The sequence below is a fragment of the Macaca mulatta genome, chromosome 4 (genome assembly GCF_049350105.2).
Source record: "Macaca mulatta isolate MMU2019108-1 chromosome 4, T2T-MMU8v2.0, whole genome shotgun sequence".
Classification (NCBI taxonomy): Eukaryota; Metazoa; Chordata; class Mammalia; order Primates; family Cercopithecidae; genus Macaca; species Macaca mulatta.
Window position 1 is genome coordinate 167497873 of NC_133409.1, and position 19493 is coordinate 167517365.

Genomic DNA, 19493 nt, shown 5'->3' on the forward strand with positions numbered 1-19493 from the left:
CAGTTGAAATTTGAGGAGTTTGTCTCAAACCTAAATGCTATGAAAGCTGGTTTAGAAAGTCATATGAAAAGCTAGTACGTAAATGAAGGAATTATATTGTAGCCGTTTAAATGAACCCAAGACTGGAAGGCCGCAGAGCCAACTTGTTCCTCCCTTCCCTGCTGGATCACTGTTACTTCCTGGCTTGGGAATCGTTTCTTGCTGAGCTTTCCCTCATCTGTGTTAGATGCCACTCCTTTGAGTTCCTACGGCACCTCACTCTGTCATGCTCTGTTGCTATTGAAATATGTCTCCCCTCTCCTGTAAGCTCCTTGAGCTCCAGGACTGTCTTTTTCATCTTTGTATCCCAGTGGCTGCCATATATATATCAGTGAATAATAGATAACTAGTTATGAGGCTCTGAGTTCTCAAATGTTTGACCTCAAAAGCTTTTCTTTCATATGAGAAAACAACTAATCCTTGCCCCTACAATCTCAGTGTACTTAGCATCCTATCAACTGGAAATCAGTGTAATATGAGAGGGATTCAGTTTGGATTCCTGACTGCCCTTCACTGGCCGTGTGGCCCTTCACTAGCTTGCTTGGGCAAGGCACTGTATTTGTTTTTCTAAGCTTTAGTCTTGAATCTTTTCAGTGAAAGGTTTGAGTGGGTGATCTTCATGTTCCAATAAAGCTGCAAGGCTCTGTGGCCTAGCAGCAGAGTGGAGTGGTGAAAGACTAGTCACCTGACAGGCAGAGCGAAGTCACTTCCTCACCCAACCACTGAGTAGCCTGGTAACCCATGCCTACCAGGTATTTGTGCATATCTACTGTGCCTTGAAGATTTGTGTATGTGATGTGCTGGAGGCAAAACAAATGCTAACGTAATTTAGAAACACAGATATTAAGTTAGTTAAGTATAGGTATAATTAGGTTAGGTTAGGTATAATATATGTTAATTATATTTTGTCATATTCTTATTATGTGAAAATTGGTTATTCACATGTGGTATATGGGATCATTAGGATAGAGCATTACATTAATCAAGATAATGTTTCTCCATGTCTTTGTCTTCGTGGTTAATAAGTATTTAGGAAAGTTATTTCTTGATAATGCTTGAAATGTCAAAAAAGATAATTTGAATTATGTTTTAATGTTGGCCAGTATGTTTTCTTTTGCGTCAAGAAAGTTTAATAAAAAGTACTTAAAAATGCAAAACAATCTCAACAATGTGAACTTTTACCTTTTTGATACTTTTTGTATTCATCATGATCAAGGATTCTGACTTTCGAAGTTTGTTTATTTTTATATACTTTCAGCTCATTTAGAGGCGAGTTTTGAGGAGGTAGAGAACAACCTGCTGCATCTGGAAGACTTATGTGGGCAGTGTGAATTAGAAAGATGCAAACATATGCAATCCCAGCAACTGGAGAATTACAAGAAAAATAAGAGGTGAGTTTGAAAACTTTGCCACCATATTCATTTTCAGTCTCTAAGTTTTCCATGTTACTTTACATGCTACTCTTTAGAAGTCCCGGCAGATAAAAGACAAAGGTTTCAACATAAAACTGATAAATAAGCTTTCCAAAACTTTTTTTAAAAACCATTATCTGTTGCCATCTTTTGGAGATGAGTTATAAAAAGCTCAGGAGAGGGTAAAACATGAATCTCAAATATAAAGATGAAGGAGTGGAGCACAGGGCAAAGTTTTCCAGAAAAATAGGAGCCCTGAGCTAGTTTTCTCCAAGTGGCAAATGACTGGGTTGCTCTTTTCTTTTCTTGCTCTTCTCCTCCATTACTAGAGCAGAAGGGAAGGAACCTGAGCTCAGGCTGTGGAAAGGGGCTGGAGGGCTTCGAATCTCAGCTCAGTCACACACTACTTGTGGGACCTTAGGCAAATTATGTTATCTCTCTTAGCCTCAATGTCACTGGTTTATGATGGGGATAATGATGTACCCCTATCATAGAGTTATGAGGATTAAATGAATTAATTGTTACCTAATTCAGTTAGTGCTTTGTAAATATTAGTTATAATAATAGCTATTATCACTAGGCCAACCTGAACTGGAGATGGAAAAGGAGTCTAAGGGTAATAACCTGCTAGACTAGCTCTGGCATCCCAAGTCCTACAGTGGCATCTCAGAGATGGAAGGTACAGGGTCGGTATTTCTGAAGTCTGTGGGGAGTCAATCTCAGAGGGCATGAGACATACTGTTGTCTGTACTGGGCACCTCCAGAACAGAAGCTGGAGGTGGGCTTTGCTAGTTGGGAGGAGGCAGAAGTCATGGGATTGGGTCTGGCTGTGGCCCAAGAGCAGATTTGGTGGGAGAGGGAGATGGATAGGTTGGACAGAGTACACTCTTGGTGTTAGGAGTGCTGATAAGGGGGTTGTTCTGGGTCTAGAATGTGACAATAACAGGAGTGGGTTGCTATCATGGACAGGAGGAGCTGGTCACTAATATACCCCCCACCCCCAAGGAAGCTAATACATAGGTGAGGTGGATTGCTGTATTGATGTTAAAGTCTTCTAGAATGAGGCCAAGGGATGAGACAGAAATGAATAGAAATGAGTATTTTAGAACACAAGTTCTCAATCAGGGTCATATATACTTAGAGATGGGCACTAAATATTAATGAGCCATAAAAATCTCCTGGGGAGAGTATTTAAAATGGAGTTTCCTGGGCTCCGTCCTTGGGGAGTCCATTCTAAAGTTAATTCCAGTGGAGAAAGTTGAAATGACACCTTATTCCATAAGCCTCTAGAATGGTTTAAATTTAGAATGGTTTTAAACACACCTTCTAGGTGGTTCTGATATGGGTGGCCTGTGGACCATACTTTGAGAGACTGCCGGGCAGAGATGGGAGATGGGTTGTGTGGAGGCTGTAAATGTAAGAGCTTCAGAAGAGTTCCAGGGAGGCCATGGAACAGATTATTTGCAAAAGGTTGTACGTATGTGAATTTTCCAGAGGTGCTTTCTATACATTTCATTTGTCCCACAAAGATTGTAGGAGGGCATATGGCAGCATAAACAATGGAGTTGTTGGCCAGGCGCAGTGGCTCACGCCTGTAACCCCAGCACTTTGGGAGACTGAGGCGTACGGATCACGAGGTCAGGAGATCAAGACCATCCTGGCTGACACAGTGAAATCCCGTCTCTACTGAAGTTACAAAAAATTAGCCGGATGTGGTGGCGGGCGCCTGTAGTCCCAGCTACTCGGGAGGCTGAGGCAGGAGCATGGCGTGAACCCGGTGGGCAGAGCTTGCAGTGAGCCACGATTGCATCACTGCACTCCAGCCAGGGCGACAGAGCAAGACTCCATCTCAAAAAAAAAAAAAAAAGAATGGAGTTCTTGTCAGAGAAGGGAGTTTTTTTTTTTTTTTTTTTTTTTTTTTTTTTGTGGTAGAGTTTCACTGTTGTTGCCCAGGTTGGAGTGCAATGGCGTGATCTCGGCTCACTGCAACCTCTGCTTACTGGGTTCAAGCATTTCTTCTGTCTTCCGAGTAGCTGGGATTACAGGTGCACACCACCATGCCCAGCTAATTTTTGTATTTTTAGTAGACATGGGGTTTCACCACGTTGGCCAGGCTGGTTTCAAACCTCTGACCTCTGGTGATCCATTAGCCTCAGCCTCCCAAAGTGCTGGGATTACAGGCGTGAGCCACCGCGCCCGGCCTGGAGAAGGGACTTTTGAATGAGTGGGTGCACCTTGTGACCCAGGGCATTTCCAGTCTGATATGTGGGCGTGGGAAAAGAGGAACTTTGCTTAAGAGGAAGGTAGCAGAGGTAGAAATGCTCAGGCTAGTCTTCATTGTTAAATGAAAAGTTAGAGAGACATTCTGTTGTAAAGAAGTTAGGCATGGAAATATGTTTGTAATACAACAAGAGTTTCAAGGAACATGGTAGGAAGGCTTAGAATTTTGAGAGGAAATTTTTGCAGGAGGTTGGACAGCTTGGGTACAGGTCATGTGACCCTAGAAGGTGGTTTTCTTGTCTGTGAAATGGGGATAATAACAATACAGTACGTTATAAGGTTTTAGGGAACCAGTAAAGTGCTTGGAATAGTGCTTGGCACCAGCTAAGTGCTCTGTCAGTGGCTGCAAGTTCTGACTAACTTGTATTATTAACTCGTGTAGCTATAAAGAGATGGGTATTCTATATATTTAAATAGCCCATTGCTTTTTAGCTACATAATACAAGAATTATATGACTATTGTAATTTTTCTATCAAGACGTGTTGAAATTTAATTGTTGGAAACCTAGTAATACCTTAAGATATTGCGGATTCTGTTCCAGTCCACTGCATTCTGCAGTAAAGCTAGTTACATGATTTTTTTGCTTTCCTAGTGCATATAAAAGTTATGTTTATACTATACTGTATGTAGTCTATTAAATGTGCACTAGCATTGTGTCTTAAAAAACAATGTACATACCTTAATTAAAAATACCTTATTGCTAATGATCATCAGCCTTCAGTGAGTTGTAGTCTTTTTGATGGTGGAGGGTCTTGCCTCTATGGTAATGGCTGCTGATTTATCAGGTGGTGGTTGCTGAAGGTTAAGATGGCTGTAGCAATATCTTAGTTAAAATAGCTTAACAGTGAAGTTTGCTACATCGATGGACTCTTTCTTCCAGGAAAGATTTCTCTGTAGCATGTGTTGCTGTTTGACAGCATTTCACCCATAGTAGAATTACTTCCAACATTGGAATCAATCCTCTCAAACATTACTGCTGCTTTATCAACTAGTTTATGTAACATTCTATGTCCTTTCTTGTCATTTCAACAATGTTCACAGCATCTTCACCAGGAGTAGATTTCTTCTCAAGAAACCACTTCCTTTGCTCATCCATAGGAAGTAACTCCTCATCTGTTTAAGTTGGATCACGAGATTGCAGTAATTCAAGCATATCTTCAGGCTTCGCTTCTAATTCTAGTTCTCTTGCTATTGCTACCACATCTGTAGTTACTTCCTTCACAGAAATCTTGAACCTCTCAAAGTCATCCATGAGGGTTGGAATCCACTTCTTCAAAATTATTGCTAATGTTTGATATTTTGACCTCCTACCATTAATTATGAACGTTCTTAATGCCATCTGGAATGGTTAACGCTTTCCAGAGGTTTTCAGTTGACCTAGATCCATTGAAGGAATCATTATCTATAGCTGCTATAGCCTTACAAAATGTATTTCTTAAATAATAAGACTTGAAAGTTGAAATGACTCCTTATTCCACAGGCTGCAGAATCAATGTTGTGTTCATAACAATGAAACAACATCGATCTATTTGTTCATCTCCATGAGGGCTCTTGGGTGACCAGGTGCATTGTCAATGAGCAATATTATTTGGAAAGGATTTTTTTTTTTCTGAGCAGTAGGTCTGAACAGTAGGCTTAAAATATTCAGTAAACTATGCCACAAACAGATGTGCTTTCATCCAGGCTTTGTTATTGCATTTATACAGCATAGGAAGAGAAGATTTAGTGTAATTCTATGAATTTTCAGGATGCCTCCCAAGATTTTCAGAGTAGTAAATGAGGCACTGGCTTCAGCTTAAAGTCACCATTAGTCCTTAACAAGAGAATGAGACTGTCCTTTGAAGTTTTGAAGCCAGGCATGGACTTCCCCTCTCTAGCTATGAAAGTCTAGCTATGAAGAAGATGGCATCTTCTTCCAATAAAAGTCTGTTTTGTCTCTTGACAATCTGCTGTTTAGCGTAGCCACCCTTCATCAGTTATCGTAGCTAGGTCTTCTGGATAAGCTGCTGCAGCTTTTACATCAGCACTTCCGGCTTCACCCTGCACTTTGTTGTTATGGAGATGACTTCTTACTTTAAATTTCATGAACCAACCTTTGCTAGCATCAAACTTTTCTTCTCCAGCTTTCTCACCTCTTTTAGCTTTCATAGAACTGAAGAGATTTGGAACCTTGCTCTGGATTAGGTTTTAACTTAAGGAAGGGAATGTTGTGGCTGGTTTAATCTTCTGTCCAGACCACTCAGACTTTCTCCATATATGGTGGGTTTGTTTTCTTACCGTTCATGTGTTCACTGGAGTAGCATTTTTAATTTCCTTTAAGAACCTTTCCTTGGCATTCACAACCTAGCTAACCATTTTGTGCAAAAGGCCTAGCTTTTGGCCTGTCTTGACTTTCGACATGCCTTCCTCAGTAAGCTTGATTATTTCTAGCTTTTGATTTCAAGTGAGAGATGTGAGACTCTTTCTTTCACTTGAATAATTAGAGGCCATTGTAGGGTTATTATTAATAATTGGCCTAATTTCAATATGTTTTGTCTCAGGGAATAGAGAGGTCCAAGGAGAGGGAGAGAAATTGGAGAATGGCTTGTCAGGGGAGCAGTCAGAACACATACAACATTTATGGGGCTTGGGGCACCCCAAAACAATGACAGCATTAATATCAAAGATCACGGATCACCATAATACATAAAACAATGAAAAAGTTTGGAATATTGTGAGGATTCCCAAAATGTGACACAGAGACATAAAGTGAGCACATGCTGTTAGAAAAATGGCACTGGTTTGTGTAACACAGCGTTGCCACAAACCTTCAATTTATTTAGAAAATGCAGTATCTGATAAGTGCAATAAAATGAGGTATGCCCACCCTTTAATACATAAAATTGAATTTCAGGTTTTAACAAGTTAAGATGATTAGACAGAAAAGCAGGCAATAAGATTTGGAGCTATGAAATTTTATTTGCTTTTTTCCCACCCTCACCCAGTGACTTAGATATATTTTAATCAGTGCATTATAATTTATGTGCTATAAAATGATGCCTGGGCATGGTGACTGATGCTTGTAATCCCAGCACTTTGGGAGGCTGAGGTGGGAGGATTGCTTGAGCCCAGGAGTCCAAGACCAGCCTGCACAACGTAGACCCCATCTCTACAAAAAAAAAAAAAATTAAAAATTAGCTGGGCATGGTGGTACATGCCTGTAGTCCCAGTACTCTGGAGGATTGCTTGAGCCCAGGAGGTCTAGTCTGCAGTAAGCCATGATCATGCTGCTGCAGTCCAGCCTGGGTGACAGAGCAAGACCCTATTTCAAAATAAATAAATAAAATAAAAATAAATTTAAAAATAAAGTAACAAAAATTTAGGGTTGGGAAAAAAAGCATCACTTTAAAAACCAAAATCTACTGAGTCTTAGTGTGTTTTATATAATTGAAATGGCAGCATATTTGTCTTTTTGGAGGTAGAATTATGTAGTACAATTAGCATTCTTCTTAAAGTTAAAAGACCCAGGACCTGGCTTCGTTGGTAACGAACTCTGTGCTCTTGGACAGGCCATTCAGTTTCCTTTACACCTTATTCTGTTGTAAAGCTTTGCTTAGTCTGGAACTTTCTTGACTAGCATTTTAAAAACTTCTTTAAAAATTGCATCTTTTAAATAAACTTAGATGTGATAAACAGATTTGTTGATAATGCCTGTTGCTCTGAAATATGTAAGAAAAAGTAGTGTGCCAATTGAGAACTACCAGCTTATAATCAGTAGCTTGAAATCTATAAATAATGGTAAATATTTCATACTCTGATAGGCCAAATTTTCTAAAATTATAAAATTATTTTCTATTTCTCAAGGATACCATGAGAGGGATTAATGTAGAATGTCATAATAGTTTTTAAACCTAAGAGTTTCAGTGAAAAGTTTCAAGGGTGAGAAATTTAAAGTAGTACTTTAACTTTTCAAGATTTAATTTTTAAAAAATTATGTAGACATTTCTTAATACTTATAGCATCTTCATAAAATAGATGTTTATTAATAAATGCTAATTTTGCATCTAATTGTCTCATAAGACATTAGACTTGTGATTTAAAGGCATATTTTAATCCTGATATCATTACTGATTTAATTCAAAGTTATTAAGAGAAATACAATTTGTTTGGATTATTGTGAAAAGTCCTTGAAGATCTCAGCTTGAATTTCTTCTGTGCCACTTGTTACCTGTTTGACCTTTTGCAAATGACCTATCCTCAGCTTTCTTATCTGTAAAATAGAGATAATGATAATTTCTGGCAAGGTTATTGAATATGAGACAGTTTTCTTCTTAAAGGGCCAAATAAGAACCAGTTTATTTAGCTCTCAGAATCACATGTAACTTAGTTCTAGTTAACTTGCTTCTCTAAACACAAATAGTGGAAGTACTGAATATGAAACATTGCTTAAATCTATTTATAAACTATAATGTTCCTGAAACTCTTAGCCTATTTCATTCAGCATACAAAAGGATGAATTATCTAATTAAAAGAAACCCTTTAGAAGTAATTTATTTAGTCTGATTATTTATATGGCTGATTAATAATTGGTCATAGTGTAAATAAATTTTTGGTTAAAAAACAGAGTTGAGCAGTTTCATTTGGCAAATATAGATTAACTAAAATATATTTTAAATAAATCATGCAGAACATTTGCTATTTAGAGATATTTCATTTACATTTTAAACTACTTCTTTGTTACTCTTACTCATTCCTGGGGTATCAGAACTGGAAATGTGATGAAGGCTAGTGTAATTACACCAGAATGGTTTGACTGATGCAGAACTTCCATTTAACACAATGGATTGAACAGTCATCTTTACTGAAAATCCACTAAAATGATAATAAAGAGCTTTTAAAGTTACAGTTCAAAAGAATAAGAAGAATGGAAAAGAAATAACACTAGATGAGAAATGACGTTAACTTTTACGAGATGGAAAGTAGATAAATAAGTGGTAACTGATAAGCAAAGCCAAGAAGGCTGACACCAAGCTAGGATGTGAGTGCCTGGAGAGGGGAACTCAGACAAGAAATATGTGCTGGTGTGTACCGCAGAATTCTAGAAGGGCTCAGGAATTGAAGGCACCAGGATCTTGAAAGAGAAGGTGTGTTGAAAGCAGATACGTGAAGTAAGATCCCTTGATCCTCCACTTAGCCAGGTGATCACCCCATCCCTAGCTCATCAGGCCACGTGGAATTGCACCTGAGGGTCTCCAGACTTGACTCTAACACATTCGAGGACAGGTAGAGGTACAACTGTATTGAAAACAGAGGAACTAAGTGAAAGCCTGCATGGTAAACAATAAGACTGTTTAGGCCCCTTTCCCCAGTAGGTCCCAGAACTCTGGCAGCCAAACTCACATCCCCAATGCAGAAGAATGGATGGTTCATCTGCAAAACTGCACCTGACCAGTCCACAAGAAAAGGCCTGCAGATAGGGATATTTAGGTTGTATGTATGTGGTGAAACAGCTAGGTCTGCTCTTACCACCCTCTCATGCTGAGCTCATGCTCTGTATAACTTTGAATCAACTTTTGGTGCCTCACTCAAATACGAATGGACAGCTGAGAAATCATATTCAATCAAGAAAGCTTCCAAAATGAAAACAACTGAAATACATAGACTGTAAGCTAGTAATCAATATTTTTTAAAACCTGCAGAAGAATGAGAGACTGAGGAGCAGAAGAAAACTTAAAAACAAGGCTGGGCGTGGTGGCTCACGCCTGTACTCCCAGCACTTTGGGAGGCCAAGGTGGGTGGATCACGAGGTCAGGAGATCGAGACCAGTCTGGCTAACATGGTGAAACCCTGTCTCTACTAAAAATACAAAAAAACTAGCTGGGCGAGGCAGGGTGCGCCTGTAATCCCAGCTACTCAGGAGGCTGAGACAGGAGAATGGCGTGAACCCGGGAGGCAGAGCTTGCAGTGAGCCGAGATCGCGCCACTGCACTCCAGCCTGGGCAACAGAGTGAGACTCTGTCTCAAAAAAAAAAAAAAAAAAAGAAAAATTGAAAAATTATAATTAGTAGCTTCAGATATATGGGACCATCTTGTAAGAACCCATTTTGTCTTTATGAGACAAGAAAAGATGCTATAGAAAAGGAACAAGAAAGAGCTTTTAGAAATAAGCTAGCAAAAGTAGGAAACTTCAAGTGAAGCATGGGAAGATAATGTTAAACCTGTAAAAGAACACAAAGTCTGAGGAAAAACTAAGAATGTGAAGATCATTCCTAAGTCCCGTATTTGAGTTCTAGGAGTTTCAGAAATCAAGGAGTGAGAAGGAGGAGAGACATTTATTAAGAAAATAACATAAGGAAATTGTCCAGAATTGAAGGATACGAGTGTTTGAGTTTAAAAGAGCCCATGAAGTGTCTGACAAAATGAGTGGAGAAAGATCTGTTGTCAAATACATATTTTTGTAAATTTCACTACACTAGGAATAAAGATCATAAAAACCTTCAGAAAGGTTTTATATTAAGGATCAGGAATCAAAGGGAACATCAGCTTTTCAGCAACAATGCTGAAAGTAGAAAATGGTTACTAAGAATATTTACTGGGCAAAATTTTCATCAAGCATGAGGAAATAAAGTCATTTCCAGACAGCCAAGGGCTCCAGTGTGGTTGATGTGAACACTTTGTCAGGAAGCTCCTGGAGGATATGCTCCACACACAAGGGAATAACCCAAGAGGAAGAAGAGCCTGCACCAAGCAGAGGTGAGTCACTCCAGGCGGATTCATTCTGTTCAGAAGAGACACAAAGGGAATTTCCAGGGAGGTGGTGAGAAGCTTCAGCAAGCCTAGCGAGCAATTCATATTGGGACAGGAAAGCCTTCTGGAGAATTCTAAGTAGTGTTTCCAAGGGGGAAAAAATGAAGCTAATGCATTGTCTGATAGGCATGGCAATATTGAGAGGAGCTTTATGACTCCTTTCTTTATTTATAACCTTAATTATTAAACCCTGGTGGAGGGTTTAATGAGGAATTACAGATAAGTTTGTTTGTTTTAAAACCAAGCGAACAACAACGAGGTAGATATTAATGCTGAGGGGAAACAGAGTTTTAAAAGAAGAGAAATAATACACTACATGGCTCAGTCACAAACAGTATTTATGTGATATTGGAATAATTAAAAGCAGAATTGTGGTAAAACTTGCTGGGGAGATGGGGGAGAAGAAGCATATTTGTGTTGAAGGGAAGCAGAGGTCTAAAATAGCTAATTCTCATCTTCTCCAGCAGGAAATCAAGAAGTAATATTTAAAATAGAAAAAATAAATATTAATATTTGCAGATTATTTAGAAATAACAGGGGTAAATACCAGGAAAAATAACTGAAAGAATTGAACGTGGCTGCTTGTGAAAAACAGGGCAGAAAGGTGGAGAGAGCTGAGGCAGGGACTACTTGTCTTCACTATAAATACATCTCCTGGGTGCTGTTTGACTTCAGGAATGGATATGTACTATCAACATATAAAAATTGAATTAAACATTTTTTAATAGCTATAACATTCCCTGAATTCTTCTGCGTGGAATACTAGACTGAAAAGGTTACCATTGATAAAACGTTTTGTGATCAGATAAGCTCCAGAAACACTTTGCATTTGCCCATGGAGCTTTGCAGTGTGCACTGGCATGCTAAAGGTTCTGAAAATTCCGGTGGTAAAGAAATGTTTTGCTGGGTGCTGTGGTTCACGCCTGTAATCCCAGGACTTTGGGAGGCCGAGGGACGGGCGGATCACGTGAGATAAGGAGTTCGAGACCAGCCTGGCCAACATGGTGAAACCCTGTCTCTACTAAAACTATAAAAATTAGCTGCGCATGGTGGCACGCACCTGTAATCCTAGCTACTTGGGAGGCTGAGGCAGGAAAATCACTTGAACTCAGGAGGCGGAGGTTGCAGTGAGCCAAGATCATGCCACTGCCCTCCAGTCTGGGCAAAGAGTGAGACTCCGTCTCCAAAAAACAAAGAAATGTTTCGGTCGGGCACAGTGGCTCATGCCTATAATCCCAGCTGAAACAGGCAGATCACCTGAAGTCAGGAGTTCGAGACCAGCCGGGCCAACATGGTGAAACCCTGTCTCCACTAAAAATAGAAAAATTAGCCGGATATGGTGGTAGGTGCCTGTAATTCCAGATACTGAAGAGGCTGAGGCAGGAGAATTGCTTGAACCCAGGATGGGGAGGTTGCAGTGAGCTGAGATCACACCACTGTACTCTAGCCTGGGTTACAGAGTGAGACTCCGTCTCAAAAAAAAAAAAAAAAAAAAAAAAATTTTTTTGACTCAGCATTTCCTAACTTACTTGCTCACAGAATCAATTTGCATGTAACACATATTAAAATTCTGTGACTTAGTATTCTACATAACACCATTTGAGGAATTTTCAAATACTGCTAGTGAAAAACTTTTAATTTTCTGGTTCATAAGAGATGAGTCGCTTAAAAATAAACCTTCTTCCTTTTTAACAAGATGCCATGCATACTACACTAATGACTTTTCTTACTCTGAAGAAAACCATAATATGTGATAGAAAAAGTTGGATATGTGATATGCCTATGTGCATGCATTTTTTAACAATGTTTGCACACCCTGTAGCTTTCCCAAAAATCTGGGCCAGAACACTGGATGAAGGTGGGGAGAGTGGGAGAATGAAGGATAATTTTTCACACTCCTCCAATGCTAATAGTCTCTGCAATAGGTTCCTATGGCTTTTCTCATTCAGCTCCCACCAGAGCCTATAGTGTGGGCAGGGCAGCAATTTTTGGAGTTGAGAAGGAGATTGAGTTGCATTAAGTCATCAGACTATTTAGGGGCCAGCATCAGAACCAGAGTCTTCAGTCCAAGGCTCCCACACCACCACCACACCAACCCAAATGTGTCTTCTTTTTTGACGTTAAGTTGGAACAAACTGATTGAGTCCCAGATGTTTCTACCAGTGCATCTGTAGTTTCAAATGGATATATGATATTTTGTCATTCATTTGACAGACATTCCCAGCAAAGAGAATAGATTCCTGCCCCTACAAAAACAGGAGTATGACCCATTCCTAAATGTGACAGTGGCTTCCTAGTCAGGTGGTTCTCCCAGTGGACAGGGAAATATACAGCCTAGGGATGGTTCTGATAACTCTTACCTACCCTTGAGAAACATTTGAATAGATGGTTTAATCCACTTCATTTGTGAAGTAAAGAAGGACATCTCTCTTCAGCTGATTATCTGAGAAAAGTGCCATCTAAGACACTTGTGTGGTTGTAGGGGGAAGATACCCGTAAATTGCTTTTCTAAATATTTTTCTGCATGTAAAATGATATTACTGTTACCAGTGCCTTTATAGACAGGAATGGACAATGCCTTGATAAACAGCAAAACGTTGTATCGTGGCTAGAATATGGCTATAGGTGAAGACAGGTACTCACACCAGTAGCTAAGTTGTCAGATAGTTCAGAAGATGAGTGCACAGCCTTATGAGTCTAATTCATGGACCCTGGCAGAAGCTTTTGTAACCAATAGGAAATATATTTTTCATAAAGAAAGAAGAGCTGATATTTAGTATATGAGTCAAAATAAAGAACTTAAAAATATTTACATGGAATTGTCTAGCTAACAATTAGAAACGTGGGCTTGAGATTTGAGAGTCAGCTTACATTCTTCTGGGTGTGGAGGAAGATGATAAACGTATAAAGAAAAAAGAAGGATAATTTCAGACAATGATATAAACCTTGAAGGAAATAAAATGGAGTGATGGTATAGTGGTAAGGCAGGAGGGGACTGCTTCAGCTAGGGTGAGCAGGGCAGGCCCTTCTGAGAAGATATGTGAGAAGAGGCTTGAATATAAAGGCAGCCATATGAAGATCTAGGACTGTCCAGCTCCAAACAGAAGGAACAGTGGGAACAAAGACCCCGAGTCATGAACAGTAGGTAGGTTTAGAGCTAGAGCTAAATGAAGGTATAGAATCTCAACCTTCTAGATTTTTAATCTTTCCAGTGCCACCATAATCCTTAGAGTGCTTATTGAAATTCTCTCACAATAATTAGTTATACTTGAAATCATATATAAGTGTGTAATTTAATTAAAATATTTCTTATTTCCAAATTTCTAGATCCCTTATGCATTCCCCTTCAGTACTTATGCATTCCCCTTCAGTACACAGCATACCATCAGAATTTCTCCAAAAATAGCAACATCTTGAAGAACAGTGATTTTAGCAATTCTTGTTAATTATAAGTGACTCATAATTTTAACATAGTCTTCTGTTGGATTCAAAACCTGCTTAGGGGCATACTGACTCCAGAAACATTTTTCACTGATTTATCCAGACTTTGAAATTTGGTTGTCTCCTAGAACCCACCTCCTGGAAGTTGTGGTCGCTGCTGCTTCTGATGACATTTAGTGCTTATGCATATTTTAAGGGTCCTGATTCTTTTTGCTTTATGTTTATGTATCTATTGTAGTTAATGCCAAGGGACTCTGTCCTTCTTTTTGTTTGTGTTTTTTTCTTTTGTTTTTTGGTAACATTTGGACTATGGACTATATTTAGAAAATCTTTAGAATAAAGCATAACAGATTTATTTAAGAGATTATGGCGTATCTGTAGTGGTATTTGACCAGTCTATGTTCCAGAGAATAACCTGCCAAACTCCTGAGCTTCAGGAAATGACTGTTCAAGCTCACCTGCCAAGAGACTGGCGAGTTGGGGAGAAGGGGAGATGTGGCAGGAGTGTGGCCCTCAGGCCTAGCTTTGCTGAGCTGAGAACGGGAGAGAAGAAACCAACAGCATTCTTCAGGGTGAAGATGGCTCTGGAACCAGAAGAGAAGATCCAGAGCACCTTCTCCAAAGGAGCCAAGCAGCAGGGCGGTAACTGGCTTCTGCAGTTCTGCAGCGGAGGTCTGTTTGGACGCTGGATGAAAAGGGGAGCAGGAGAACTTTTCCTCAGGCAATGACTTTACAAAAAGAGAGTGGACTTCTGCATCCACTCAGGATGGAGTAACAGGGACCAGATTTATTCTCCCACCTGATATAATGAAAAACCAGGCAAAATAAACGAGAGAATGTTTTTAAGACACTAGATTTTGGACAAAGGAGAGATGTGATGGTACCTGATAGATAGGAAACAAGTGAGGTGAACCCTGTGATTGCCTCTGCATCCTGCCTAGAGAGAGTTTCCAGGGTGCAGTGCAGGGAAGTGGACCCAGGCAGAGCCTGGCAGACTCAGAGTTGAAGAGTTAAATCTGGGGAGATCAAGGCAGCTGGAGTTTACAGGACACAGTCCCAGAGAGGAGAGAGTTGCTGAGAGGGTGTCCATGAATATTCACCTGATAATACAGTTGAGAAGACTATCCAAGGCAGGAGGGAAAAAAATATCCAAGAGGATGAGCTAACAGTGCCTGGCACTTACACAGTGCCTCTTCCCAATAGTCAGACTGGGAAAACTCATAATTACGGAGGTGTTGGGAAGTGGACTCGGTGAATTCTTGCCTCAGTAGGACGTGTAATTGGCTCTTATCTGAACACTGCTTCAGACATGCTTAGCAAATCATAAAGCAAGCATCAGAAGGATCAAGCTGTTTCCAAGTAAATTAACTGTATTACAAACAAAGCTTGAGAGTATTTATAGGAATATAAAAATACCTAGCACCAAACAAGATAAATCACAATGTCTGGTATCTAATCAAAGATTACTAGGAGAACATATGGAGGAAGATAACCAGTCAATCAAAGCCATTAAAAACTGACACAGATATTAGAATTAGAAGACAAGGACAGTAAAAATTGTTGTTGTAACTATTCTATTCAAAAAGTGAAGTAGAGACATGGAAAATATAAAAAAGGCTGAAACTTGTATCTCTTTTCTCCATTTTCTCCTTTTACTCCCCCTTCCCTATTAGATGCTAGATTTTAGATGGTTCCCAGGTGGTTAATTGAAAGTAAATTGACATTTTTATTTTATTGTATTTATTACAATGTAATTACATATACTAGGCCAATGACCTCTTGAAAACAGACTAAGAGCTATGAATTTGTTGGCTTCATAAATGTGTAATCACACCTTACATTTTCTTTTAAAATTAAACCTAAGCTTATGAGTTGGCAAGGAATTGAACTTAACAAAATTTTTGCTCTAAAGTGTCTGTTAGAGAATAAATCTTGGCAGTTTCAGACTTCATGTGTAGTCACGAGAACAGATGTAGCTGGAATATTTAACAGTTTATTAGATCCTTGGGTTGACAGTAAATATAGTTTAGGACTGATATTTAAGTTCTTAAAGCTTTATTTTGAACAATGAGTATCTGTTTGCCATTTTTAAGTAATAAATGTTTCTCTAACTGGTTTACAAAGTTCTTTTTGTTATCTCTTTCCCTCCGGTTATGTAAATGACACTCTGGGGTTCATAAAGCTTTTTGTTTTTAAGAGGCAAGAAAACCTAAAGTGTATCTTTGAGGTGGAGAGGAGTGGAGACTAAAGATGTAGCAATCTTGAGAAAAGTTTTTCAAAATTAAGCAAAGCAAAATTATTATTATCCTGGGTTGAAAAATAGGTAATCCTTTTTCCAAAGTTAGATTGATTATAGTTTGTACATTATAATTTACAGAGTCTGTAATAACTTTCAGTGTTTTAGAATTCATTTATTACTATTGCGCCCAGCTAATGCTACTGGAGAGGTTTGATCCTAGATTTCAAAGAGAGGGACATTTTCCCCCAAAGATAGCAACATTTTCCTTTCTCTCTGGAAGTTTCCTGTTATGGTCTGTTTAGGCCCAATTTTTTTTCCTTTTCTTTTTCTTTTTTTATTTTGAGATGGAATTTTGCTCTTGTTGTCCAGGCTGGAGTGCAATGGCGTGATCTCGGCTCACCACAACCTCCGCCTCCCAGGTTCAAGTGATTCTCCTGCCTCAGCCTCCCGAGTAGCTGGGATTACAGGCATGTGCCACCACTCCTGGCTAATTTTGTGTGTTTTTTTTTTTTTTTTTTTAGTAGAGATGGGGTTTCTCCATCTTGGTCAGGCTGGTCTGGAACTCCCAATCTCGGGTGATCCGTCTGCCTCGGCCTAGGACCAATTCTTATATCAGAGAAGTGTATTATTATCATATAAAATAACGTGTTACTTTTGAGGAAGAGAAAATAAAAGTTAACAGTTCTTAAGGATTAATTCAGGTAGATTTGAGAATTTATTAGTTGATCCCAATATTCCTGCTGTACATAGGTTTTTAAAAGCTAAAAAGTATCCTTTAAAAATTGTTAACATTGGACTACTTTGGGGAGAGTTAAAACAGGATTTTACCTCATAGTGAACCTTTAAGAATATTTCTTAATTAAAATGAATGGGTAAGTTACATGGCATACCACAGTTAAAATATTGTCGAAAAAGAAAGATTGTATCAACATTGTGTAATATGAAAACGTTGTTAGAGAACAAATCTGTGATTCACTTGAAGTGTTTAACGTATGTTTTTCTTAGCTTTTTAAGTAACTAAGGTCCTTGACAAATCAATCTTTATTTACCTGACTTGATACGGTCCTCTCTTGACTTCAACACCAGTATCCTAAATGTTCTTCTCTTTCTTCTCTGCCTCAGATTCATTTTAGTTTTCTTTGTAGATGCTTTAATGCTGGTGTTCACTTGTGCTGTGGTCTTGGTTGTTGCCTCCTCTTGTTGTGCAGTCCCTCCTTGGGCAAGCTCTTCTGCATCCTTGGCTCATCTGCCGGCCATAAGGTGATCATTATCAAACCACTGTATTCAGTGCAGGTCTCTCTTCTTACCTGCAGAACCAGTTGCCACCTACACAGCTCTTCCTGGACTTCTCAACAGCACCATACCCAAAATGGTCTTCCACAGCAAAACCTGACCTTTTTCTGTTCTAACAAGATTCCATCACTACAGATTTATCCAGGCCACAAATGTGGGAGTCTTCATAATCTCCTCCTTCCTCCTACCGTCTGCTCAGTTCTCAGTCCAGCCCAGTATTTCCTGACTCTGTCCTTGCCTTTCTGTCTTCACTGATCCTTCCCGGAGTTCTAGCCCACATCTTTGTAGCCTGAGTTACACTAATAGCCTCCTAATTAGTCTTCCTGTCTGTAGTCTTGTGTCCCTTCATTTGTATTACTGTTAGAGTGTTCATTTTTTCCCAAAAGCAGATATTAAGATTTCTCATCAAGATAAAAAATGAAATGATGATGGTGATTATAGCTATAGCCTTTATTGAACACTTAATATGTACCAGAGACATTGCTTAAACACTCTAAATTAACTCAGTAGAGGTCTCACAATGACCATTTGAGTAGGTGTACTCTCTTCTCTACCAGTAAGAAAAGAGAGATTAGGGGAGATGAACAACTTGTCAGGAGTTGGAAGTAGTGGTGCTGGGCCAGAACCAAATGTTTCCTGACTTTAAAGTCTCCTCGTATCTTTGATAGTAGACTGCCTCCACACAAAGCTATCTGCACTCTGTGCTTGGGTGTCATGGAGTATGGAAAGGACCTTGCTTCTCTGCATGTATGGACTGGTGTGGGTGATTCAATATAAGGATGGACAAGCAGAGATTTTAGGGCCTGATGTCGCTTGATCAGGAATATATTTGTATGTGGGATGCATGAGTTTTTTAAAAAAAAAAGTCCACCTTTTACCCTATCAGCTATAAATGGCAACAAGCCTGTAAGGATACAGTTTCAGATGGTGGGGCCTGACTGCAGATGGCTGATAAATGACAAGCCATTGATTTGGTGATAATTAATGGCAGCATGGTTCTTTAAGGAATTGGCTAGCCACTAAGAATTTTGAGTAAAAAAATCAGTAACACAGAGTTGATATAAATTTTTAAAATAGTTTTATAATAAAAATTCTTAGCCAATTAGTTGCTGTGGGCTAGTCACTAAACACCAGTACACCAGTGAAAATAAAAGTGTTTTTTGCAGACTTGTTTTTGAAAATCACGAGATGTCTTCAGGGCTATGTTGGGGATTTTACCTCATGCATACATCAATGATCTTGGCTTTCAACATTAGTTTTTATTCATTTCCTAAAAATAATGTACTTTCCCCGAGCTAGGTAGACCCAGATGTTGCCTGGATGTGTTGGAGTGGCTCTGAGTTTCATATATCTGACTCTGGAATTCTATAGATTTAGTGATCTACTTAAGTAACTTTCTGTTAGGGCTAAACTTGACCCTTGAACTATATTCTGGATGCTGAAGATGATACACATGCAAAGTCAGAGAGCTGTGGGTTTTATTCCCAGTTCTGTCACTTATTATCTGTGTGGCCTTCCATCCTCAAGCCCCATTTTCCTCATGTATTTAAGTGAGGGGTGATGATACCTACAGTTAGGTAATTATAAGTGATAGGAGACAGTGTGTGTAAAGTGCCTTGCATAATGTGGGGTATACAGTAGGAACTCAATAAATATCCCTTACCCCTATCTCATCTTTCCTTATCCTACTTGCTTCAACCTCTCTTTCTCCAGGCATGGTTTCTAAATTAAATAGATTTTCATGTAAAACAGGTTTAGGGAAGTGATTCTTGCAAGGTGGGATTGAATGTAATCCACATATAACTTAGTGCTGCCAACCTGCCTAGACCTTCATTATCTTTTTTGGAATCCATTTTTCTTAAATTCCAAGTCTTCTTTGTTACCATATCCTTCAGATCGTTTTCAACTTTAAATTCCAAGATTCTGGGCTGGGCACGGTGGCTCATGCCTGTAATCCCAGCACTTTGGGAGGCCGAGGCGGGCGGATCACCGGAGGGCAGGA

General features: G+C 39.2%; 1 protein-coding gene across 3 annotated transcripts in view; it reads left to right on the forward strand.

The window, feature by feature from the left end:
• DTNBP1 (dystrobrevin binding protein 1) overlaps window positions 1-19493 on the forward strand; it is a 150817-nt gene that overhangs the window by 51483 nt on the left and 79841 nt on the right. For all 3 annotated transcript variants that reach the window (XM_015135592.3, XM_015135593.3, XM_078000936.1), the window contains one exon: window positions 1298-1430. In XM_015135592.3, coding sequence (XP_014991078.1) covers window positions 1298-1430 — 133 coding nt within the window. The remainder of the gene's footprint in view (window positions 1-1297; window positions 1431-19493) is intronic.